General features: G+C 42.3%; 2 protein-coding genes across 4 annotated transcripts in view; both read right to left on the bottom strand.

Moving 5' to 3' along the window:
- The window catches only part of stmn3 (stathmin-like 3), a 338,540-nt gene that overhangs the window by 123,033 nt on the left and 189,566 nt on the right, over positions 1-25,941 (bottom strand). The window lies entirely within an intron of this gene.
- Positions 4,215-25,941, bottom strand: part of LOC143103704 (potassium voltage-gated channel subfamily KQT member 2-like) — a 43,926-nt gene continuing 22,199 nt past the window's right edge. The window contains exons 5-17 of one of the 3 annotated variants that reach the window (XM_076267490.1): positions 22,139-22,264; positions 21,253-21,363; positions 20,902-20,997; positions 20,147-20,241; positions 17,531-17,599; positions 17,310-17,339; positions 14,744-14,973; positions 9,792-9,900; positions 9,470-9,601; positions 8,361-8,456; positions 5,688-5,811; positions 4,604-4,994; positions 4,215-4,546 (exon numbers count right to left, since the gene is read on the bottom strand). In XM_076267490.1, coding sequence (XP_076123605.1) covers positions 4,215-4,546; positions 4,604-4,994; positions 5,688-5,811; positions 8,361-8,456; positions 9,470-9,601; positions 9,792-9,900; positions 14,744-14,973; positions 17,310-17,339; positions 17,531-17,599; positions 20,147-20,241; positions 20,902-20,997; positions 21,253-21,363; positions 22,139-22,264 — 1,941 coding nt within the window. Of the gene's footprint in view, positions 4,547-4,603; positions 4,995-5,687; positions 5,812-8,360; positions 8,457-9,469; positions 9,602-9,791; positions 9,901-14,739; positions 14,974-17,309; positions 17,340-17,530; positions 17,600-20,146; positions 20,242-20,901; positions 20,998-21,252; positions 21,364-22,138; positions 22,265-25,941 lie in introns of all 3 variants that reach the window. The other 2 variants (XM_076267492.1, XM_076267491.1) reach the window with 2 other exon arrangements.

The following is a 25,941-nucleotide window of genomic DNA, read 5'->3' as shown; positions in this document are numbered from 1 at the left end:
AACATAAATAAGGAAAAGTGTCACTCTTTAAAGGAAAAGTAAGGCTTGCAGGCTTCCACGACATGCATGTGATCTGTGTGGTATTGCTCTCTATCTGACTCGCTTTCTCACTCCTCCACGTGTTGGCCAACAGGGGATGGGGAGAACAGCCTTGTTCCTGGGGTTCCTTAATCTCTACAGCATCTTTAGAACCGTCTCTGTACAGGCCTAGCATACAGAATAGCTTGTACAGCAATACAAACACGATACGCCTATGAGAATGGTCAAGCCTTTTAGCTTTGTAGCTGAGCAATTAGGGGTCTGATTTGCACAAAAGCAAGCAAAATGATTTCAAATGAAAACCCCTAACAAGACACTGTTGGGACTGGAGAAACTACTGTAGTCTGCCTGGAATGACTGCTCTCTCTTTTCTGGCCTTGGTGAACGTCTACAGTGTGCATGCTGTGTGTGTTGGTTATTGACTAGGGACAGGGAGGCTTGCACATGACAACAGGACAGCTAGAGTGAGACGGCATTCAAGAGTACGGTACATTCACAAGCAAATATTGTGTTGTCAAGGGGAGAACATAGTGCCATGATGGATACCAGAGAACAAAACACATGGACAAAGCAAAGCATCCGAGACACATTAGTAACATCCAAGGCAATTTGTTTTCTTTCCTTTTTTTTTTAGCAAAATACAGTATCATCTTTGGAAAAATGAAGTCTTTACCAAGCAAAGGCAGCTGTGATGAACAATATCCATGACATTTAAAGATTTGAAAGAAGAAAAAACTAAAAAATAACAGAATTTAATTCACCATAACAAGCATTCTTCATTGTGCACTGTGCCAGGATTCATTCCAAAAACATGTTCCCTGATTGAACAGGTTGCACCTAAGGTTTCATTCCCATTCTGAAATGAGAAGACTTCCTGTTATGAGAAGACTTCCTGCCCAAGACTGCCAATCCAGTGACACTATCAGTGCCACTTTAAAGGTCTGCGAAAGGCATACCACTGGTGTACTGACAAAATCACTGGTCATTTGAATGCTTCAGACTATTATGTTCTTGCCCCAAAGTTAATTTCTCTTAACCACAAGTACACTTGGTGAATGGCACATTTGATTCTGCCATTATATGCTGGGCCTTGTGTATGTACAGTGATTTGCTTTCAGAGGTGGCACTGATATCAGTATTAGAGTCTTTCTCATAGACTGGGCAGGAGATGTATGACTTCCCACCCCCGATTGGTAAGTGGTCCCTTTTGTCATTGCCGGTGGCGGTCCTTAGAGGCATGGTGTGAAAAGCATCTAAAGAGAGGTGGGAAGTCACTCGGCAAAGGATGATGCAACTCTGAACAGATAGAAGGAAGACTAAAAATAATCTTTGTAATGAAACGAATCTGTGCGTATCAATAGTCATGGCATGGGCTTCAGATGCGGCCCAGTCAACACTGACAAAACAATGCCACAGATTTTGTTCCATGGCATGATGTTTAAAACCATGGATAGGAAAACTAGGAGGCCATTTTGCTATTTGATAGTTTTGTAAGATGTAGTACAAATACCAGTAGTCGAAGAAAGTACATGGCAGAGAATCACACAGCTGGACTAAGAAAACAATGGTGAGTTGAGTACTATGTTTAAATCTTATAGTAAGTGAAGTCATTGCTGGCGTTCATCTTTGAATATTAGACTGTAAGCTGCAAAAACAACATAAACTGTCTTGAAGATAATAGAATATTACAGTTTATCTACCACAAAGGCATTGTTCTTATAGTGGGTGTCCAGGATCCCTCTACATTTGGAAGATCAAATGTAGGCTTGGAGTTGAGTAAATCAGCTAACTAAAGAGCAATAAGATGTCTGATTGGTCAGACAAATATTTAACTTTGGTGCAATGTAAATACTGTAAAAAACAGTAATTTAATCAGTTCCAGATACCTCAGTTAAGCAATTATAACCATCATGATCCCTGTCGTGCCAAGCTCCCTTCCACTCTGGTATGATTCTGACCAGTATAACATAACTATTTAATATCTCCTATAGTACAGTATGTAAAGCATGCAGTTACACTATTTTTATGATTAATATTGTCATGTGAAAGAAAATAATTGCTTTGAAAATGGTCACTGAAGACTGTCAAATGAAGACTGTGAGACTGAGATTTGGTGTAGGCATTGCACAATGCACGTCCAGATGGCTTAGAGTGAATAAAGCAGTAAAGCAAATTCATAAAATACCAGCACAGTGTTTTAAAATGCAAACGAATGAGTTTTAGTGCCTTTAATACAATGGGTATTTCAAAAAGCAAATTCATTGGTCAGTCAGACAGAGGTCTGGTGACAATTTACTATAAAATGTGCTTCACTAGCTTGTTTGTCGGTCCTCGGTATGTAGATGATTTGTGTTTAAGCATGGGCTTCAGTTTGATATCTCACTCTCACCGTGGTGCTGAACAGGACACTCTGGATCTCTCTGCTGACCGATGTGAGAGTTGTTCACGAGGATTACCTACCAAGGCAAACAGGAACCCATTTAAACCCAGTTTGCCTTCAGCAGATGAGGAGAGGCTACTAACTTATCACAATGCTCCATTCCTCTCGCCTCCTTGCCAGCGATGTTGTTTTTGTATAATCTATCTTCGCCGTTTAGGTTGTCATGTTTTTGTCTTGTTATCATAGTTTCACATCATGTTTGATTTCTTGCCACCATATGTTACTACTCTATGAAGTGGCCTGGGTGTTCTTAAGGCTGAGAGTGTAGTGATATTGACAGTGGACGTGTGTGGCTTGTTGTTTACCCAACAAGACCACTTAAAGGGCAGGGCACAATAAATGACAGAAGCTGAAGCATCTCACCTAAAGCTTAAGTATTCCACTCAATGAAATACCCCTGTGATTGTGTTAAAGAGAATGTTGACTGTAAACAACAGTAACAAACATCCACACCTCCTGTTTATGTTTTAGAACAGATTGAATAGTGACAATGGAACTTGTTAATGCATAATATGCTGTTGATTTTGTGGATGGTGGATTACACAGTTATGTATACTGTATGTATGTTATATGTATGAATGTGTGCATAGGTGTGTGTGTGTGTGTGTGTGTGCATGTGCTCACGTGTGTGTGTGTGTGTGTGTGTGTGTGTGTGTGTGTGTGTGTGTGCACATGTGTGCATGTGCTCACGTGTATGTGTGTGTGTACATGCAGTGTGCTGGCGCATGTGTGCAAGAGTCCAGTGGGCCGATGTTAGTGTTGTATGAAGGTGTAGTAATTCTCAGCAATTTCTATATAGTTTGAGTACACACTAAAAAAGAGACCAATTTGCCTTCAAAAGGTTATCAACAAAATATTATGTTTCTTAACCTCTGGCAATATTCTTATTAAATTCATTTTAAATATACATTCTATTTGAAATAGTTGTTCTAATCCACATGCACATTTTAGAAAATTGTGTTAACTCAAGGATAGTTTGCATTTTCAAGTGTATCCAAGTGAATCTCCCGTGTTTTAGAAAATAATAATAGAGCATGGACATCATCAACATCATCAACAGTGGACAGAAAAAAACTCCTTCTCTTATAATGTCACATGTATTGATACATTCACATGGAGATAGAGGTGATGAGTTTGCCTTGGAATGGTTTTCAAAAACAATCAGTTGTGAACATTTTCAGATGAGTATGTGTGTGTGAGTTTGTTTGTGTGTGTGTGTGTGTGTGTGTGTGTGTGTGTGTGTGTTTGTGTGTGTGTGTGTGTGTGTGTGTGTGTGTGCGCGTGAATGCAGACAGACAAACATATGTTGTTTGTGTGTGTGTGTGTGTGTGCGTGAATGCAGACAGACAAACATATGTTGTTTGTGTGTGTGTGTGTGTGTGTGTGTGCGTGTGTGAATGCAGACAGACAAACATATGTTTTTGTGTCAGGTGGACAAAGACATTCCCATTATGATAAGCAGACACCTCTTGTCTATAAAAACAGCTTCTTTATCTCCTTCTGTCCATCAGAGGCCAGTTGATTTCTGTTGCAGAAACTGCACACTGGCATCCGTTGTTGGAACACATTTTGACCCACAGACATGTCTGAGCAGTGTCACAGAGTCACTGTGCTGATGTCAGCCCTGGACAGTTTACAGACATTGGTAACATGCAGTTTAGCGTACCAACCGGTCACATTTGGACTAAGTGGCCTTTACTGATCTTCTCCCATCACACGTATCTGTCGGGGGAGCTTACTTGGGAGCGGTCCAGCCTCTGTCCCCGTACGCCTCTTCCCCTGTGGGCGAGTGTGGCGAGGGGGCACAGAGGTCTGAGTCGGTGTCCGACTCGCCCTCGGCGATGTACGGCCGTGCCTTGGTGCAGCGGGTTGTGTTGCTGAAGTAGTCGTTGTTGAGGAATTCCAGGTTCTCCTTGGACTGGGAGATGCTGAAGCCGCTGAAGGAGCGCTCCAGCTCCTCGTGGTCTACGGACGGGATGGAGATGGAGGTGTCGCTCTCTGCTTCCGCCTGCGCCAAGCCTCCCTGGGCCTCCCTGGCCTTGGCCTCCTCTCCCCCTCCTCCTCCTCCTCCTCCTCTTCCTCCTTTTCCTCCAGCACCCCGTGAGTGGTGGCCGCTCTTGTGACCATTGTGGCCCCCACAGGAGCGCTCGTTGGCGGGGGGAGGTGGGATGCGCACTAGGGAGGGGTCACCCACAGGCGAGGCGCCCTGGCTGTGATGGGGGCCGTCCGAGTGGGGGTGTGGGTGAGGGTGCCAGGACGTGGAGGGGGGGCAGTGAGACTGGTTGAGGCAGGTGGAGGGAGGAGGGTCGAAGTTCTTCTGCCCGACGGAGCTGCCGGAGCGGATGATTTTGGTGATGGAGCCGGTCTTCTCCAGGTGCTCCACCGGACTGTGGTAGGGAGGCGCGGGGTCCGGCTCTTTGGAGCTGAAATAGGCGTCCGTCTCCGACTGTGGGATGCCCATTCTCTGGACATAGATATTCACCAGGAAGTCAAGCTTTCTCTCCATTGACATCACCTGTCATGAGGAAAATCAAAATGTTCAGCTGCACCACTCAGCTGCCCCCAAAGTACACGCTCAACCATTCTGGCTTACCTCACTGACTCAAGCGAGGCCAAAGGCAAGTCCATTTTCACAGACTTTACAGAGGCTTTGTTGAAATTTCAGTCTTGAACAATTACAAAACATCAACTTAAAGCCGCAGTTGGCAAGTCTGACAGATTGAGGGGACTTAGGCAAAATTTTGAATGTTTACAACTTCCATGCCCCTCCCCCACTACCACCGAGCACCCTCTCATCAAGCTTGTCAGTGCGCACCAGACTGCACCAGACTGTGATTAACAGTCAGATCTCACACAGCCCTGCTCTGATTGGACCAGAAGAACCGGAAGCTGTGGATTTTTGCAAAACAAATAACAGGCTCTAGGTGGAGGTAGAAGTGCAGGTTTTTTTCTAAAACCGGCTGATTTATGTTCTGTCGGAGCATAGTGTTGGTTTCAGTGAATATGATCAAAAAAATCTTGCCAACTGCAGCTTTAACCAAGCCAAACCCCTAACCATAACCATAAATGTTTGTAAACCGTGTCAATTGATATTATATAATCTTAGTATTTGTAGTTAGCTAGAAAGTATAACTTATGTTGCATAAGCACCATACATTGTCAGCATGTGAAAGGAGAACATTCAGATCATAATCCACGTCCTCCATACCTGCTTCTCCACTTTCCCCAGTCTTCCCATCATGCTGGGATCTTCTTGACTCTCCGCATCAGTGGTCCCTTTCGGGCGGTCCTTATCTGTGATTGGTGGACCTCTACCAACAATCTGGTCAACTCTACCAATCAGAGCAAAGACAGGCAACATCTAGAATAAAGAAAATACTCGAGAAACACCGTTTGTCAGGCCAGTCAGTTCCCTCTGTAAATCAGGTCATTGTCACTACTGTTTTTTGCATCCAAACACAAAGCTTTTCTTATTGGAAATGTGTACAGCAAAGGTGACAAAAGCTTGCAGTTATTAATGTGTTCTATCATGGATTCATTAGGTATGTGTAATGGCTGTGACGACTGAGGCATTTACTGTCTTCTGAGTGATTACGGAGATTATATGTGATAAAGGGAACATCATTCATCAGTGACTGTCATTATGTATAATACAACTTCTATGTAATGTAGGCCTAGTATTAGATTAAAAAATTGTGGCAGCCCAAAAGCACACCAACCCCTTCAGGTCATTTACAGAGAAAGAGAGAGAGAGAGAGGTCCATCAATCACCAAGCTAGTCTGCTAATGTGCTATATAAAAACACTGATAGGTATGATCTCAAGATGAGGACAAACCTACAGTGGCAGTTATGGGTTACAGGAAGTGTTCTCACTCTTGCACTCATCAGCTCATTGTGATGGCAGCGTTCCTCGTGTGTGTATCCTGTGTCATGATGTTTTAGTGTGGATTTGACGTTAAGGAGAGGACTCACTCCCACTCAGGCACACTTTTCACCTTTACGAGCACAGTGCAAAAGGTATGGCAATGGGGGAATGGGTGCATCATGCATTGTGTTGCCCATGAGATAAGTGAGCTCAATGCAGACAGAGAGAGAGAGAGAGAGAGGAGAAAGAGAGAGAAAGAGGAGAGAGAGGGAGAGAGAGAGGAGAGAAAGAGAGAGATCAGGAAACTGGAGTGTCGGAGATAGAGAACAAGGTCATCGCCGTATAACCAGATCTTCTTATTTGAACTGCACTGAAGTGCTGCACACGCGTGTCACTGAGGGCACATAATGTTTTCACATTAGCAATATACCGGCACTTGTTATAACCACTCCCACGACAACTTGACAGACCACTAAATTGGCCTTTTGCTGATAGTCTTTTCTACTTCTCTAGCCGAAAACGTTTTGTCATCAGTCCTTCTCATGCTAGGAATGGTTATAAGCAGTTCCATTTTCTGGTTATGAAAACATTATGATCGCACAATAATACGCTTTTTTTATGGTCTTGGTCTTACCCAAAGCCAGTGGTGTGCTATGATGGAAAATATACCCCTTGACAAGGTTAGTGTGCTATTAGTCCAAGCAAAGTATAGCACAGCTTCATATTCAGATTATCTTGTATTTGACATGTGCTGTTGTGGGTATTATAATTGTCGTATGATTAAATATAGTATCAATGTAGGCAATGTCTTTTTCCAGATTTTTTGAACTAGTAGTACAATGCTTTTTAATAAACTGGCAGGAGAAATAACCATTTGAACTGTATGGACAGCATTTAGAACGTGGTTCGATTCCATAAAAGTAGAGAGGATGATTGCAGAAAGGTCTAATGATCTAAGCACAGTGGCATAGTGCACTAGGTGGCATGCAATCCTACAGTATCTCACATGCCAGCGTGCAGAGGAGACTTGAGACAGTTCGATTTCTGTCATAGGAGCCTCCTTGACTCACAATTGCAGATGCATTTTGGCACCTTGTTGATAGACATACAGTATATTGCTGAGGTTTTCTTTTTTGAAGCGTTGCAAGCAATCGAGCACAACCTTTTTTTATTCAGCTATTTGACTGGCTAGCCGCACGTTTCTTGTATGTATTCTGCAAATACAATTCACCAAATTAATTAGTTAATTCGTTTATCAGTTACATTGTTTGCTCACAGCTCACAAAGGTTTATCTGGGGGCAGAATCTCAGCTTGACCAAGCAAATATAATTTTATTTGCCACATTAACTGATTCATGAAAATGGAAACAGTGATACAGTTTAATTTTCATGTCCATTTCAAATTACCAAACAATAAGATAATCTAGGTGATCAATGCTTTTTCTAGAATCCAGAGCTACTTTTCCATTTCCGAGGCCGCTTTGGAACTGATAGAGAGCTCCTGCAGGCTCAGATGCACCAAACTAGATTCAGGAAGTAAATTACAAATCCATTAGACAGATTTAGCTTTGCTACTTTGGAACCTGAGATTAAACTTTCCACATTGATGAAATAATGGTTGTTTTTCACACTGTTATGGTTATGGAGGGCATCTATCTCCAAAGCCAGCTGTAGGAATACGGATGAGATTAACAGTGTATGCCCTATAATAAGCAGTGGAACAGGGCTTATGAAATGTCTCCTTTGCTATTGTCAATTAGATTTGCAGCCTAGGTAGGGTCTGATTTGTTCAATTTACCACCACCAGACAAGCTCTGTTGTATCGCAACTGAGCTGCAGATTGAGTCAAAATGACAGCTCTCACACTCAATCAGTCACATAGCTCGAATCAAAAAAAGGTTGCAAGCCATTTTCTTTTAGTCTCTCCATTAGCAGTGTAGAGAGAGAGAGAGAGAGAGAGAGAGAGAGAGAGACTCCAATGCGAGGGCGAGAGATGCAGTCTAGTGGGTCCTAACCTAGGAGAGTACTGAGGTGACACTTTGGCTCCTTTGGTTGTATACTTCTTATGGCGGGGGGTGGAGGGCCCCGGGGGACCCAAAATCATATCTATCCTGGCAAAGCAAATAGAGAAGACACCGGCACAGGGCAGGTTGACCCAACACAGACCAGAGCAGAGGAGAGGGTCAGATGCACATCAAATAATGACGGAGAGGCACAAGGAATAGGCATAGATGGGGGAAGGGTTCCATAATGGGGAAACAGAGACATAGGACAGATAAGTGAAAATATATTCCAGATTATGTCAAATTCCAACAGCAGAATCACTGTTTTCCTGGTACATTTCTATTCTCTACATTGGCATCAGCCAATCATAAAATGTTTGCCATTATTTTGTGTCGTTGGTTATTCCATAAAGCATAAAACTTGCTTTCTGCATATGACTTGGAAAAGTAGGAATATATTTGCATATATGTGGACCAATCTACAGTATATGCAAAAGGGTAATAGCTGGGTTTTACCAGTAAAATTACTGATTATTCAATCATGATGGTAAAACATCTAAATGCCTATGTGTCTTCATAAGATGCCTTGCTTTCTGCAAAATGAACTCTCCTTGCTAGTATGAATGGGCTTATTTCTTTCCCTATGACTTTCATATCTTTTTCTCAGTGAAAATAGATGTTGTCTAGTGTATATGTACATTGGAATGACTTTTGCACAGTATGTGCCAGAGTGAGCTTTGTCACTAAGATGTTTATGACAATAACAAAAACACCAAGAAATGGCTGTGACCACAGCACTTCACAACATGAGCATCGTGGGAAATGTAGTTCGTGCCACCAGTGGTTAAGGCGGACGACACACGGGGTGAAGAATGTAGGGCATCACTGTTGAGAACAAACATCATGGATACCAGACAAGAGTGTGGAAGCGGTACGTGGCACATGCCATGTTTGAAATCCCCTGGTGTGAGACTGAGTGTTGTGACCGGTGTTCCGAAGAGTGAGGGTGAGAATAGAGAAGAAACAGAACAGTAGCCATAGAAACAGGGGGAAAAACAGGAATGGAACAGAAACAGTAATACAGGGCAAAAAGTGTTGGCCTGCGTGGATAAGTGTCTTGCCTGGACTGCAGGTTTTTAATCCTGGCCAGCATGTCCAAGTGGCCGGCCGAGTACTGCTCTATGACGTCCATCACATCGTACGGCCTCAGACTCTCCTTGAACTTTCGCTTAGAGACCATAAACCTCATTATGCTGGAGGGAAAGAGATTTTACATTCATTAACTCAATCACAGACTGGTAATCCAAATGATGTAGCCTGAAATTAAATGTAGCACCAATAGAACATAATGTTACACCGTAATGTGATTTGCAGAGACAATTACTGAGAAAATACATTCACAAGTGAAAAAAGAAAGATTGCAGATTCATCAGTTTTACTTACCACACAGCCCTTATGGTGACTTTGAGTCCAGGCGTTAAATCCTGAGACACAAACTCACAATGGCAACTTTTATTGTCGTCCACAATATCTTCCCCAGGAAGGCTCGCCTCTAGAAAACACAACACGAACACAGCAGGGCTCCAGAGTTAGTGCACACAAGCGCGTCCCTCCCCTGTTGCTCTCTCACGCTCACTAACTCAGTCAGTTATCAGAGGGGGTGGGCAGGGGGTGTCCGGCATGAAACCAAGCAGAGGCCAGCCACAGCCATTAACTTGCATAGCCCAGTCCAGTAAGAGAGTGTGTCATTGGACACCAGGTGAGATTAGGGCAGGTTAATGGCCAGTGCCGTGTCATCTCATTGGCTACAGGTGATGCCACTACGGTTTGATGCAGGAAAGGAGGAAAGAAGGTAGGAAGATGGCTCAGAAGGGGTTTGAGGGTCGACTAAGGGTGATCACTGTGGCCCAAAAATCAAGCCTCATTCACTTGCCCTGCCCATGCGATCGATCACGGCTGAAGCTGAGGCTGGTGGTCCTTGTCTAGTCAAGTCGGAGAAATATGTCAATATCACGAGAATACAGCTGATTGAGGGCATTCCTCTGTCATGTTCTGAAAGTATAAACGGTAAGAATAACGCTGTTTCGTCTAAGAGACTTCAGAGCGATGTGTCAAACTATTTCTGAGATCTGAGACTCCAGTATTGTGAATGAGTAAGCTGCTGTTTGATTTGAAGAGTAAATGTTCTCTTTGACCTATAAGCTTGCTGAAGTCTTCACTGAAAAGGCAGAAAATAACTGTCTGTTTCATAACGGTGTGTCATAATGAGTTAAACAAAGGCACATGCTGCCAATACTCAAATGGAGTGGAGGCGAGTGGAGAATTCCCTGGGATGCTAAATTAATTTTAAGTCATTTTGATATTTTCGTACTTGCTCTTTAAGTCCTTCAAAATAATTGTTATATAGAAATAACATAAATTCTGTTGAACCTTTGAATAAACAAGCATGTTTTTAGTTCTGTACTGTTACAAGGTATGTGTGACACAGTACATATTTGTGTCTATCTGCAAGCTTAGGTGTGTTTTGTGAGTGCATTCATGTGTTTTGGGGGTGCATATAGTGCCGTTTCATGTGAGCCATGCAAATACCTGTTGTAAAAGGGGTTATACCTGGCTTGTGTTGCCCAGTTTTGGACCACAGTGTCCACCTGCTGTGCCAAATTTAGTCTCCGGATGCCATCCCACGTGGCATGGGAGAGTGGCATATATCGATCGTGCTGTCAATGACACAAAGAACCGCAGGGCCCTGAGACTGCCATCAACCTGCACCCACACTGGTGTTCGATACTGGCCCAGAGATGTAGTCTGGAACGGACGGGTGCACAGTCTCAGAGGCCGGTGGTTCTGGCTTAATAAAAGGGTTCTACTTTGGGTTCAGAGGAGGGCCATCGAGATTGCCTTTCCTGTCATGCAAGTTAGAGTGCAGGCCCTGCAGCCATGCTGGTTACAGTGCATGGCTTTTTGATTTCTGTCTACTTGCTGGGGTCTTAAGATCCAGATTCATGAAATGATGGTCCCTGCCATGTGCTTATGGGATGGTTCTAGAACTGAAACATGCATTCTCTATCAGTTCTACTGGCTCTACAGGTTCACATAATAGGCTTGCTTAGGTGGCCATAACCCCCAGCAGAAATGTGATATTCTCTTACTGATCAACCCTTCAATTGCTGCAAAGAGTTGAGAGGAGAAGAGAGACGAAAGTAAAAGGCTGGTTAACAGAGGCTGGAAAATGATAACAATGAATAAAAACAGGGCCTTTGAGGAAAACAGTAACAATTACTCAACAGAAAGTATAAAACAGAAAGCAAACAAACAAATAAAAAAGTGCAGCAATGCCACTGAGCGTGTAGGGACTCTTCTCTTGAATATCTGAAGCAGTTGAACTCTGGCTGAAGGCACAGGAGAGCTTCGTCTGTATTCTCTGCACTGACTGACGCACAAGCAGATAGATGAGTGTTGCTGGTCCTTTGGCAATTATGGGGTTTTTGATGAAATGCATCTCTTTCCAAAGACAGCCATTAGCCTTAAGTGGAAAGGGTCTTCTGAGACAGTACGAAAAGCTCGGTTGGTAAAAGACATTAGCCCTGTTTTGCACTAACACGGATTAACCCTTACAGCATGCACTACTGATTGGAGACCAGGAATGTACTCCAGTCTATAAGGGTGGATGGACAGTTTGACTGTGCTTGATTATAGAAGTGGTCATTATAAACCCTAGCTGTACCTTCAGGAGAGGAATATACTGACATCTGCAAGTAAAACAAACAAAAAACAAACTAAAGACATAAAATATATTAAGATTAAGACATCCAGGCATCAAACATAATATGCATTGATGGAGAGAACATTTTCACCATGTCAATTAAATGCTCAAACATTTGGCTTTCAAAATCATGGTTAATGAAATACCACAGAAAACCACACTGATAAATCCATTACCCCATACACAATACACAATCAGATTTAATTCATGTCCCATACTATGAAATGTAAGCCAATAAGTGTATAGTACTTAACTTCATGATTTTGAAAAACGCTTTATGTTACTGCATTGTTTTATCATTTAATGTATACAGTTAATATTATATGGCTGACATCAATAAGAGATTGATTAATAAAAGTAAGCATGCTATGTGCATACATTTAGAGTGTAAAATAAATCAACAAAAGCACATGTCCATATCTTACTGATCGAGCATTAAGTGAGTATGCATGACATAATGGCAAAAGGTGACTTTCCATGCTTGATTGATGTAAAGGATATACACAACTTTATACATATTATAATATTACATGTTTTGGCACAAGACTCTGAAGTGAACACATCTGAAAATGTATTGTGCTGTTTGTAAATACATGATCATAATAAGATACAAGAGATGAGTTACTGGTGCTTGTTGTGATATATTCTATGGGACGGTGCCTATTACAACGGAACATTGAGACAGTTCCCCATATCCCATATCATATGCATAATGTTCTCTATCAATAACATGACATATCTCAAGTCAGAAATAGTATTAATATTAATATTAGATTATATAGTTCACTGAGTGCATTGGTTTGCAAATGGAATTGAACTAAGATTTTACTAAGAACTAAGAACAGTACCCACATTTTTTTGTCTTGTGCTGTCAGCATTAAGATTTGTTGAAAGCAGCACATTTTCAAGCACTCAGTGTTCACACTAAACTTTATGTTTGCTGCGGGTGAAGGTGAATATAATATAGCATTATGGGGCCCAAACTGTTGAGACGGCGGGGCTGCTGTGAGGGACAGGTTGCTCCTGAGTAGATGTCTTTAAAGCAGCCTGCCCAGATGCCGCATAAGTCTCCAGTAGGGGTCTCTACGTATTCCTGTTCTATATGAACCGACAGGACAAACACCAGCAGACTCTGGCACAAAGTGGGCACTGATCCAGACCTGGACTCGGGTCAGCTGCAGTCTGACTCAGCGAATATGTTTTAGGGTGCCCAAAGGATGAGCGATGCACTAGCACTATAGTGAGCACATACACATGAACAAATCGATGCATGTGAATGATGATGGGTGTACACACATGATATCATATGGCGCATGACAAATGCTCCTCAGCACTTCAGAAATGACAGAGAGATGAAAGAAAGCATGCAGAGGTTGGTAATGCAGTGACTAAAGTTTATTTTATAAAATCAATATTTTAAAACATGGTAAAAATACAAAAGAAAATACAAAAAATGTGTTAAACATAACCTGCAAAGTAACAATACACAAAGAAAAACAACATAATATCACAAAATGTCATTGGCTTTGTTCATTCAAATAAATAAAGCATATTCTAATGTTTTACAAATGATGACATTAACAATAAATCATAAAACACAAAACAAACTCATTCTCCTCTGAAAGGAAACCAGAAGATGATAGCATAATCTGCATGATACTAGTTATGCTATACTGTTGTAATTTTTGGTGGATGCCATTTCTACAGGTTGAGGTTGCATGGGCCGGGCCCGTTGTTTTTGCCTGACCTGGAGAGCTCTTCTGCCTTAAATCTTCTGTTTGCATCTCAATCAGGACTAGTACAGCACCAAACAGAGACATGAAGAGAAATGTCAGGATCCAGTATCACCTCATCATGAGATATCAATGTGACAGAAATGCACATGACTGTAATATGTTAAAACCTAATTGGACAGGCTTCTACACACTAATTGTATAATGATAAAAAAAGATAAGAAAATGTAATTATAATGATACTGAATCACTGAACTACACACTGATAATGTGACACACAGGACACACACAGCAACACAACACACTGAGCACAAAGACAACATGCAGAGCACAAGATCGATCTACCAAAACAGTGAAGCTATACAAAACACACTTGCGCTATCCAAAAACGCCTTGTGTTATACCTACTCTCGCAATCTTTAAACTGAGCTGGATCTAGATTTATGATTAGAACTGGAACTACATGAGACACTCTATTCCCCCCACAGACCCGAGCTGGCTAACCTGAACATTTCACCAGATAGCAACAATTTCACAATAGCAATAACATATGACAGATATTGATGAGTTCCTGAAGAGGAAAGGGACATAGGGATAGTATCAAGGGCCATATCCTCTCTAACTCTAAAACACATCCTACACTGAAAGTAGCCTGGAATTGATTATTTTTTATATTAAAAGGAGAAAAGTAGCCTACAGCACTACATTAAGCTCATACATCCATGTATGATCATCTGCAGCAGAAATTAACTAGCAGTGGCTAGACGACACTCAATCACAGATCATTCACATCACAGACACAAACACAGAGTGAACCACTCTTGCTTTTGACAACCAGACATCCATCAAAGCAAACACTACACAGCAACAAACAGTGTGCTGGACATATCGTGGCCTACCTTCGGAGTTCTGTCGGGAGGCCGCCCCTTTGATGCGGAATGCCTGCCGCGCCCGGCTGCGGTCGCCGAAGCTCCAGCTCTTGGGCACTTTGGACGGGCTGTCCTCGATGCTGTTCTGGTCCGCACTCGGGGAGCGGCGGAGCGGCTGCTGGCCCTGTGGAGAGCCCTTGCCCTTGGTGCCGGAGCTCCGCGGGCTGGAGAACACCCTCTCCTTCAGACTCACCTTCTGACTGGGAGTGGGAGGAAGGACAAGGAAGGGGGGGGGGGGGTTAACAGGTTGCCCTCTCACGGAGGCTCAATGACCAAAAGACACCGGACCACAGGTTGGTTCCCAAAAGCTTAACCTACATGTCTCTTAGGGGGGCAGCCGTGGCCTACTGGTTAGCGCTTCGGACTTGTAACCGGAGGGTTGCCGGTTCGAACCCCGACCAGTAGGCACGGCTGAAGTGCCCTTGAGCAAGGCACCTAACCCCTCACTGCTCCCCGAGCTCCGCTGTTGTTGCAGGCAGCTCACTGCGCCGGGATTAGTGTGTGCTTCACCTCACTGCGTTCACTGTGTGCTGAGTGTGTTTCACTAATTCACGGATTGGGATAAATGCAGACAGAGACCAAATTTCCCTCACGGGATCAAAACAGTATATATACTTATACTTACTTATACTCTTTAACACAATTGTGTTTGTGTAACAGATTGTGTATTTGAAGAAAGCTTTTGGAGCATTGAGTTCTTGTCTACCAGCAGTTCAATAAATACTTTCCATCTATGCTCTGCAGAACTTTGAATGAATGGGGTCTGCTACAGAATTGTAAACTAATTAATGGCTTTCCTACTGGTTCAGAATGCTAATTAGGACACGCCAAAGTAAAATTTGGTTACGATTTAAGGAATTGGCAGGATGGATCATGTCGTTGACAACATTTTTTGTTGTGTCATAAAAATATATAAGCACATTTCTTTTCTTGGTTCGATTATCTCTATTATCTCCTATCTGTATATTTTGTTACTACAGCTTTGCACTGCATGTGATATACTGTTTCTATGTAGAGATTCAACATGAACACCATGCACTTGTATAGCACATGCTCTGCTTATCGTTCTATTAGTATCTGTTCTTATAGGAATTCTTTGAATTATCACTGAGATGGCCATCCGATCTCTTTTGAACCCGCTGCACTCAGAGCCACAGCCAATCTCAAAGCAGCTCTTGACACACATGGCTGCTGTAGGTGCTTGGTTCTTGTTTTCTACTGAGAGTGAAATCACAATCCTGGCGTAGACCCAATCTTCGTGGATCAGAGGCATATTTCATTTCATCAAGCTTAAGAGAAAGTGGTGCACCCTGAGTGGCTCCTTGATGAGAAACAGGAATTCATGGTTTGGGGCGGATTTCACTGAGCATGTCAAGAGCAAATAACTTTATTATTGTGCCATTGTGTACTCATAACATCAGTATTAGTATTCAGAAAGATAAGAGATTGTGTGTGTTTTTGCACTGTACAACTCTGCCAACAGCTCATTGTGTTAATTTATGCCATATATGTATTGTTTGGATATCATTGCTGTGTAGAGAACTTGCCATGAACAAAACCGTAGAACTCAAAAAGGTAGAACTCAGTTTAGCTCCTTTCTATCTAAATAACTTTTCAAAACCAAAGAAAGACTAATGAGATAAGTAAAACCAATAACCCTTTTTGGCCATATAGGCAGTCCAATCATATACAAAGAATAAACTAAACCGCATATCTGAGCTGCAGTCTAACATGCTCCTGCCGGGAGTGAACTAAGTTATGTGGACCGTTGCAGAGAGCCATACGGAACCCAACACATCCATCCACATGTGGGCAAGGTCAACTCATAGGGCCTGGCGTCACACACATAAATATCCCTCGCACTGACGTCAGGCTATCACACATGGTTAGGTGGGAAATTGCCCAGGCCATAAGGAATACCCTGACATGTCCTTGTGGACAAGGCTGGAGTGAGAGGAGGAGGGGGAATGTGACGTTAACTTACAGCAAACTGTGATGAAAGATTCATTTATACGGAGACAGCACATGCAGTCTGGTCAGGCAGAATAGTGAGAGCTTCTACCTCAGTGTGTTCAAACCGCTATTACTCAATGGAGGGAGCACATCATAATCTGACTTTCGGAGAATGAACTTCAGTATCATTTTCTTATCTTTCAAAGAGGACTAACACCATGCATTTACTTTATGGTTTAAGAACAGCTTTAAATCTACTTTGGGTATTGGTATTGACATTTAGGCCAATTCTACAGCAACATTTAGAGATTTGATGGTAAGGTTCTTAGAAAAGTCTTCATGCATATTATAATGTAATCATATGTCATATCATAATGCAATCATATGTCATATCATAATGTAATTGTATGTCATATTATAATGTAATTGTATGTCATATAATGTAATTGTATGTCATATTATAATGTAAAGGTGTGTCATATTATAATGTAATAGTATGTCACATATAATGCAATAGCATAGATGGGGCTGTTGTGTGGAAGAGACAAGAGAGGGAAATAAGCTCCAAAAGGTTTCCTCTGACCTGGGAGACGGCTCTGGCTGCGGCTCCTTTCTGCAGAGAGGAAACGAGTGATCAGTAAATCTATTGGGCTAACAGACAGGACAAGCATTCTGGGAAATGTACTTCCTCACTGCGTGGACCAAGCAGTGATAAAAAAGCACTCTTCATATTAGACACTGTGAGGAAAAGCATAGCCATTTATTTCCATATTTGAGAGAAAATTATCATATATTATACTATACCTGAAGGAGAGTCCAGATTTGCTTTTCAGGTTGCGAAGCAAATCCAACTGATTTAGTGGAGGAATGAGCCTACAAAAAAAGAAATGTTAACAAAATAAAACAAGACAGCAGGAACGCCTGTGATTGTCATTTCACTTTCACTATGGAATTGTTAGTACTGTACATAAATTATAGATACAAAAGCTTACAAAATTATCTGGCAGAACATTTATTTTTTCAGAACTCCATACCACCATGTCCCATACATTCTCAACAGCTGTGGCATTGGCATCTGTTTGGACTAGGGCTGTCAATCAATTAAAAAAAATTATCTAATTAATTACATACTCTGTGATTAATTAATCTAAATTAATCACATATATAATTTTTGCTGTAAAAGTATTTTAAATATTTAAATTCAAATGAATAATTGAATAATCAGCATTAGTGACATTAAAGTTCAAAAACTCTTTTATTATTATTTTAATAATGGCCATAATAATATATGATGACCTAATATGCTGAGGAAATAAATTCAAAAGTGCTTCGGGAACAAGTTTTCTTTCACATACAAGGTATTTCAGGCCACAGATATAACCTAGCGGACACAATGAAAATAAATTAACACTCCCCTCAATGTCAACACTATTTCTTTGCATTGATGTGCGACTTTAGAGTTGATGAACTCCGGTGATATGCAAAATCCTTGCTGCAGAGGACTTTATTTTAATCAACACCATAAGGCCGTTTTTAAAAGTAAATGTTCCAATCAATGATCTAGGCAGCACATTTTCTTCTCTCTCCTTCATTTTACAGTCTACTGGTTACTGACTACGGCTCGGGGTCAAAGGTCATACAGAATCGATTAATCTGCGTTAATTTTTTTTAATCAGTTATTTTTTCTCAAATGAATTAATCGAAATTAATCAGTTATTTTGACAGCCCTAGTTTGGACACAACACCTGAAACAACGTCTTAAAGGAAGATTTTTTTTTTTTTTTCAGCAGCATGGCCATTGAAAAAAAAATAAGTACAACATCACTGAGCTACACTAAGTGCATCTTGCTCGTCCAAGCAAAGTGCCCCTGCTGAACCAGTGGAAGCCTTGCAGGAGCTTGCTGACAGTGCAAGCCCATTAAGGCATGCTCCGGTGGGGATCCTGCATGATGCTGCCAGCCCATGATCCTGCTGCTGCTCCTGCTGCTACTGCACCGGTGCATTGGGGGAACACAACTCACAACTCACTGCCACTAGTCCGCAGAAAGGAAATAAATACATGCTGCTGCTGTCGTAAACGGAAGTAGCCAAGACACAAGACATGCTCAAGGGCAAACAGTTTTACTAAGCGCCTTGGGTAATGTGTCCTTTGGCAAGGCCTGTGCTTTTAAAGTAAAAAAAAAACAACAACACCCTAATAAAACAGCACACCTTGTATTTTTTCCCCTACTGGCAAGTTGATGAGACTTAAATAATGCTCCCCCATATTCAATTTAGACTCAGTGGGCCACTCAGCAGGCGAATGCTTATCACTCCACCCCACCCCTTAATGGAGTGGATTTTTTGTGAGCTATGTTCATTTGAGAAGAAAAATGCAAATGGAAAATGATCCATTATTACAATAGACATTCTGTACAATAGATATGCTTTGACCTTACCTTTACAATGTACATGTGCAAGACAGCATCTTCATTTTGCATAATGAGTCAATTCCATCTACGATAACCTTCAGGAGATTTATATTTACAGAGCACGACTGCCTCTCTAGAATGCAGATTTGCATTATGTTTCAAAATGAAAAGAGCAAAATATAAACAAGTTTGATGCCGGCAGGTGTTGTGCAGCAGTGCTTTTTAGACCTTTCAAACAGAAAATATCTGAGTCCACATATAAGGTTAGGCAACAGCACACAGGAGTTCTAGTCAGCTCCCTGCTGTAGTTTCACTTGCCCTATAAACTTTAAAGGTCCTTCCCTGCAGAACTCCAAAGCAGCAAAGGTCAAACATCAGTCAGCCTCTATCAAAGAAGATGAAATGAGCTGTTCTGCCAAAGCTTACAGGATGGCAGAGGTAAGAGAAAGAGAAACAGAGAGAGAGAGAGAGAAACAGAGAGAAAGAGAGAGAGAGAGAGAGAGAGAGAGAGAAAGGGAGATAATCAAATGAGAGAAGGAGAGAGCGGGAGAAAGAACTAAGGGCATGTCATTGTCAAAATGAGCTTCCACTAACTGCCAGCAATCTTTTATTCCCGAAATTAAGTCTGTACACTTTAAAAGCTTGCAACTGAGATACCAGGATACCAGGTTTGGCAGGGGGGCAGAAGGAGCACTCCAATCAGGAGGCTCTGTTAAGAAGCTTCATGCTCAGGTCCTGCCTGGGCATCAACCTTCACAAGCCCCTAAAAAACATTAAAGGTCAATTGATCTGGTGATGTCTCTATCCTCCTCCATCGCCACTTGGGAGAAACAGAGTGGTGATAGTGATGGAGAAAATAAACGAGAATGAGAGAGAATGAGAGAGAGACAGACAGAGAGAATGAGAGAGAGAATGAGAGAGAGAATGAGAGAGAGACAGACAGAGAGAATAAGAGGGATATGTAAATCTCAGATGTAAATCTGGTATCTGAGTTATTCTGGATCAATACCTGTACATTGGGACAGATATAGTCCTTTCGTAGTAGTCCCAAGTCGACTGCATGTCTGTGCGGTTGAGATTCGTGGCATAAAACCTCCATGCCGCCTGCAGATAGGAAGAATTAAATAAATAAAATAATCCATGAATAATGCATACGCTGCAACACATACTACTCTGAGTGTGTGTAATTAAGACACAGGAGGTCTGTCGGCATGGCCAACGGCTTCAAAGCAGCAAGCGCAAGAAGCCAGGCTGCTCATTTGGCTCCATGTAGTATGCATTATTTGACAATCCAAGGACAGAGAACGAAAGGATAATTATCTAACACGTTACCCACAGCCTGGAACCATCACAGATTTTGTTGTCCACCCACAACCATCACACACTATTTACCTATATATGCAGTTTTTATTATGGTTTATTACCATGAGTGAGAACATGTGCATCAGCATCAACCTGATATGACCCATCAATTGTTTTTTGCTAGTTTTTAATTTTTAGGGGTTCCATTATGAATGCAGTATGTATGTATATTGTCATCATCTGTTATTGTCATCTTCTCAAATTATTTGTTGTATGGATAAACACAAGAGTCATATAACATTTCTCTGATCAATGGGTTATCAATGAGTGATATGAATAAACATGAGAATCAAATACAATTTTTAATAAATGAGTCCTTTTCTAGCAAATCTTCAGTGTCGAAGCCAAAACTGTACCTGTGTGTCTATCAGCATGTGTACAGATGTTCAGTATGTTACTCACCTGGATAAGCCCGGCTGCAGGATTGCGACGTTTTTCAAAGTGTTTCTGTCGATGTTGTTCTTGCACTTTCAAGGCAAAACCAGAGCCCAAGATTCCCTTTGAGAGAGGAAAGACAATTACATTCATGCAATTTCCTGATTTATCAACCACAATGGCAAAACCACTCATCTTCATCATTACTGTATACACAATCTGTTATTTCCGTTGTGACATTGCTGATTTTGAATGTGCTATGCACTCACCATCCCAATATAGTGTTACCATTACCATTTGGTCTCTTCCACCCATGATTGTGCACTGACCTAAAAGTATTTTAATGGAACCTTATCCCATTAGGAATGGTAGACCTACCGCTGGGAGCGCGAAGAATGACACACCAATGAGTGTAAATGTTGCAGCCAAAAGACGGCCATTCCATGTTTGCGGATACTTATCCCCATAGCCAATGGTGGTCAGGGTTATCTGAACATTAAGAGAGGGGAAATTTGACATGTTACATATTTAAAAGGTTGACATTCCTTCTGACATGTATCTATTGATCAACCATTTGTCTTTATTAACAGAGTTATAGTAGAATCCATTGTAGTAATAGGAAGTTTCACACATTCTGACAGACTCTAAATCATTACCAAGACAAGTGACTGATGACCAAAGGGGTAAATTAATTTATGAGAAAATTAAATTAAGAGAACCACATTAAATGGAGGGGTAACACCCTTGGTTACTGTGTGAATATTCAATTAAATACCAAAATAATCTGTCTGTGCAAAAGATTAGAAAGCTGTTTTGACTAAAATAATGCTAAAATGATACTATTTCATTGACATTTACACATTTTGCTAACCTTTGTTAACATACACAACACATGCACAATCATGTACACTGCGTAGGTGTAGGTGGCTATGCATAATGTTACAGTACTACATAGCTCTTCGCCAAGTGTTGTGCATTATCTTTTCAATCAATCAAACACAATAGCTATAGCTGGGCTCAGAGCCAGATAGCTCTGGCTTCTTGAAATAAAAGACAACTTCATCACAACCACCATCTGAGGATAGTGCATTCCCCATGCACAGTACAGAGGACACAAGAACCAAAGCACTTTTGCAAAAAAGGGAAAAACAAAGTGTCTTTCAGAGGAAGATAAATCAAGGCTTGCGTGTGTGTGTGTGTGTGTGTGTGTGTGTGTGTGTGTGTGTGTGTGTGTGTGTGTGTGTGTGTGTGTGTTGGAACTCACCAAGCCCCACCAGAGAGCATCGGCATAGGTCTCAAACATCTCGTTGTCCTCCTTCTCTGCCAGATAGACCAGGAAGGAGGCCAGGATCAGGCACAGGAAGCCAATGTACCAGGCTGTGATGAGCTCCTGTCAAGGTCACAGATTTAGTGGCACATTTGGGTGTTGATGGTGGTGGAGGCGAGAGTTTAGGGCTGATGGAGGGGGTGTAGAGGGGGCAACAGATCCGCAGCACACACAGACACACACATACAGTACTGCAGTGCCATGCGGCAACGATGACAGGCTGCTGCATTAACAGCACGCGTGTCAGAGTAAACAAATCAATCCCTGCCAAAGTCTGGAAATTATGAACACAGTGTCAACCATACAAGGGCTGCATGAGACATAACATACAAGTCTACACAGTAGCATGCAAAGCATAGCTCCTACAGTATATGTATGGCATAATCAACAACTGGATAAAAAAAACATTGAGCAGTGAGCACCAAAGATACAGTATGTTATTAAAATGGCATGTCACCACACCCTGCTAATTCAGTTTCAATGAAGACACATTAAAAGTCACCATATAGTACTTGTATAAAACTACAGGAGGAAGCCTACATTCTCAGTCAATTATTCCAACCCTTTAATGTATTCATTGAGTTAGGCTTGTGTTTGTAAAAGCTCTCCGTGTGCCATTTGCTGGCTCTGAGCTGGGAGGCAGCCTGGGGTGACCGCAGCAACCAGAGACTCTCTGGGGAGCAGCAGCCGGAGACCTGCAGACCCCACCCGCTCACACCCTCTGGGTCTCACACACACAGAGAATTACACACACACACACACACACACACACACACACACACACACACACACATGCACAAACACATGCACACACACATACACACACACACACATGCACAAACACACATACACACACACACACACACACACACACACTAACACACACACACACATACACATGCACAAACACACATACACACACACACACACACATGCACAAACACATGCACACACACATACACACACACATGCACAAACACACATACACACACACACACACACACACACATGCACAAACACATGCACACACACATACACACACACACATGCACAAACACACATACACACACACACACACACACTAACACACACACACACACACACACATGCACAAACACATGCACACACACATACACACACACATATGCACATACACACACACACACATATACATGCACAAACACATGCACACACACACGCACAAACTACAAGAAGCCTACGGTTAGAGTCTGGCAGAAATCCATTTTGAATCAAGTATTAGTGTCTAATGAGAGGCATCAGACATTTGTACAACGACTGACAGCTATTAGCTTGGGCTGAAGGAGCGTTTCAGCCCATTACAGCCTGCTCTGGTCTGAACGGTGGACTCTGCTGGACTCTTTCTTCTTATCGAGCCCTTCCTTCAGATGGAGTGCTGCCACATGCGTGTGCCCAGGCGCAGTTGGAGCGTCGGGGGGATTGGACAGTGAGAGTGCATTTAATCTCCTATTGAGTGATATACGGCTGAGCTGAACAAGCAGTATTTCATATGGTAATGTAACCTGATACAACTGTTTCAATCCACATCCTCTCATCCGCCCTGCTCACCGATAGCCTCGCAGGCACTGGCTCAGCGGCACAGTGTGAAAATGAGCGATCCTCCAGACCGAGACATAACGCTTGAAGAGCAAGCCACTGAGGCTCTTTATTTTGATAGCTTGGCCCAGTAAATGGCTGGGGCGGAGCTCAAGCACCATTATGGTTGTGTTCCTCGTTATGATGAGAAGCTGGTCTGTGAGACAGTGCTATAGGTCAAACACACATTAAAGCCAATTAACGTGTACGTGGCTGTGCAGTGCATTGGACTATAACCTAAACAATGCCGTTGTCCGATGTCTAGTTAGATCCGTGTTTTTTTTAGAAAAAGACTGCCACCTTAGCTAGCCTATTGTCTTTTTATTATGAAAATAAAATTGTTCCTTATGAAACCATGTAGGATTGCTTCAGCAGTTTCTCAGAACCTTACGAGTCATGCTCATGTTTCTCTTCATTCCATTTTGTAAAATTGCTCTCCATGGTTAATAAATATGAAAGCATTTGGATAGACCTTTATCAACTTTACAATTATGATTAAAATTGGTAATCTGGAACGACAGCTTACACCTCTAATAATTCGTTGGAAAAAAAATAATAAATGAAAATGCTTGCCGAGGCATGATGCATTATTTCCCAACAATAGCTCCGCACCACTCTAAAAAAGGATTGGGGTGAAAATGGAGAAAAATAACTTGATATTTTGTTCCGTCAGCAACATGGCTGCATATGCATTCGCTGTAAGATGAGACCTCCCTCCTCTCTTTGAAATGGAACCCTTAGACCATACAGAGTCCACACAAGACAGAACTGGGTCTTTCAAGAATGTTGTGTGTGAGATGGGAACTCATTTTGTGTCAAATTGCACTGTCAGGCCCCCAGCTCTGCCCTTGAGAAGAGGTGGGAGAAGAGGGGGAGAAGAGGTGGGAGAAGAGGTGGGAGAAGAGGTGGGAGAAGAGGGGGAGAAGAGGGGGAGAGTCTTTTCTGTAGGACTTCTTCTGCCAGGACTGGGGGGGGGGGGGGTTAGCAGCGGGTGAGTGCCGAGGTATAGAATATGGGAACGTACACAAGATCAGTTTTCACTTCCGACTAACGAGCGGGAGGGTGGGAGAGGAGGCATTAGGGGGCCAAGCCTCCAGACTGGCACAGGTGCATGGGCATGCCCTGGGTTCTGCTGAGCTGGCTCGTCTCGGTGCCATGGCTACAGTAGGCACCTGGCACAGGTGAGGGAGGCCCACCTTCAGAGGTCAGTTCCTGAGGAGGCGGGTATGCCCGAGCGGCACACACGGATCCCAGGCCATGGCGGGTGGACACCTGTGCATGCTAGCAGATGGGAGACAGACATACGGCAGCAGCATTTCTCTACAAGTCAGACAGAGGTGACCTAGATCCTACATCCTGCACGTCTGTCCCCTCACCCCTTCAACCATGACTGTTGGAGAATGAGCTTCTGAATAGGGAAACTAAAGCCTCCAATATTACTAATCAGTTGAAAATGTCTCATGGCTGCATTTCGCTAATAATGTTTAGAGTAAGATACAGCAGGCCTCCATACAACACTGCGTGTACAAAACACTCACACATTTCATTCAGCTAACTATTTGTCAGTGGTTTTCTTTTCGTTGTTATGAGACAGCACTACTGGACCCATACTTATACCTTCAACCTATTGAGGTATTGAGGATTGAGGATTATTTTCCTGGTTCCTTCTACACAAACAATATACTATTCAGTATTCATTATACAGTCGATGAGGACTGAGGGTAATTGTCGCAGTCAGTGCGGAACTCTTGGTTTGGGAACATTCTAATCACATATTTTTGACTGTACTCCTCAACAGCTTCATATATCATAAGTCATTGAACTTTAAGCACATTTATGATGCAGCAGTTATTTATAAGGCACAGCATATATAGTAACGGAGCTGCCTTTTATAACCTAGACAACAGCTTCCACTATTCCCCCAGCGGCAAGCTCTGGATCGGAGTGAGTGAGGGGGAAAACTGCTGAGACGACAAACGAGAAGAAGCTGAACCGAAAATGAGTTTACCTAAAAATAGCTGATAGTTTCTGTGCTGGGGGAAGGGGGGGGGGGGGGGTCCTTGCGAACACTGTTCAAGCAAGAAATTGGAGATGCATGTTTATTCCCCATCACCAACAAATGTCCT

The sequence above is a fragment of the Alosa pseudoharengus genome, unplaced genomic scaffold, assembly GCF_046254945.1.
Source record: "Alosa pseudoharengus isolate Yale_2024_CS ecotype anadromous, Long Island Sound unplaced genomic scaffold, YU_APseudo_1.1 YU_APseudo_1.1_scf_5, whole genome shotgun sequence".
In the NCBI taxonomy this organism is placed as follows: domain Eukaryota; kingdom Metazoa; phylum Chordata; class Actinopteri; order Clupeiformes; family Clupeidae; genus Alosa; species Alosa pseudoharengus.
Note: the sequence above shows the minus strand (reverse complement) of the source record. Positions and strands in the feature narration are given on the sequence as shown.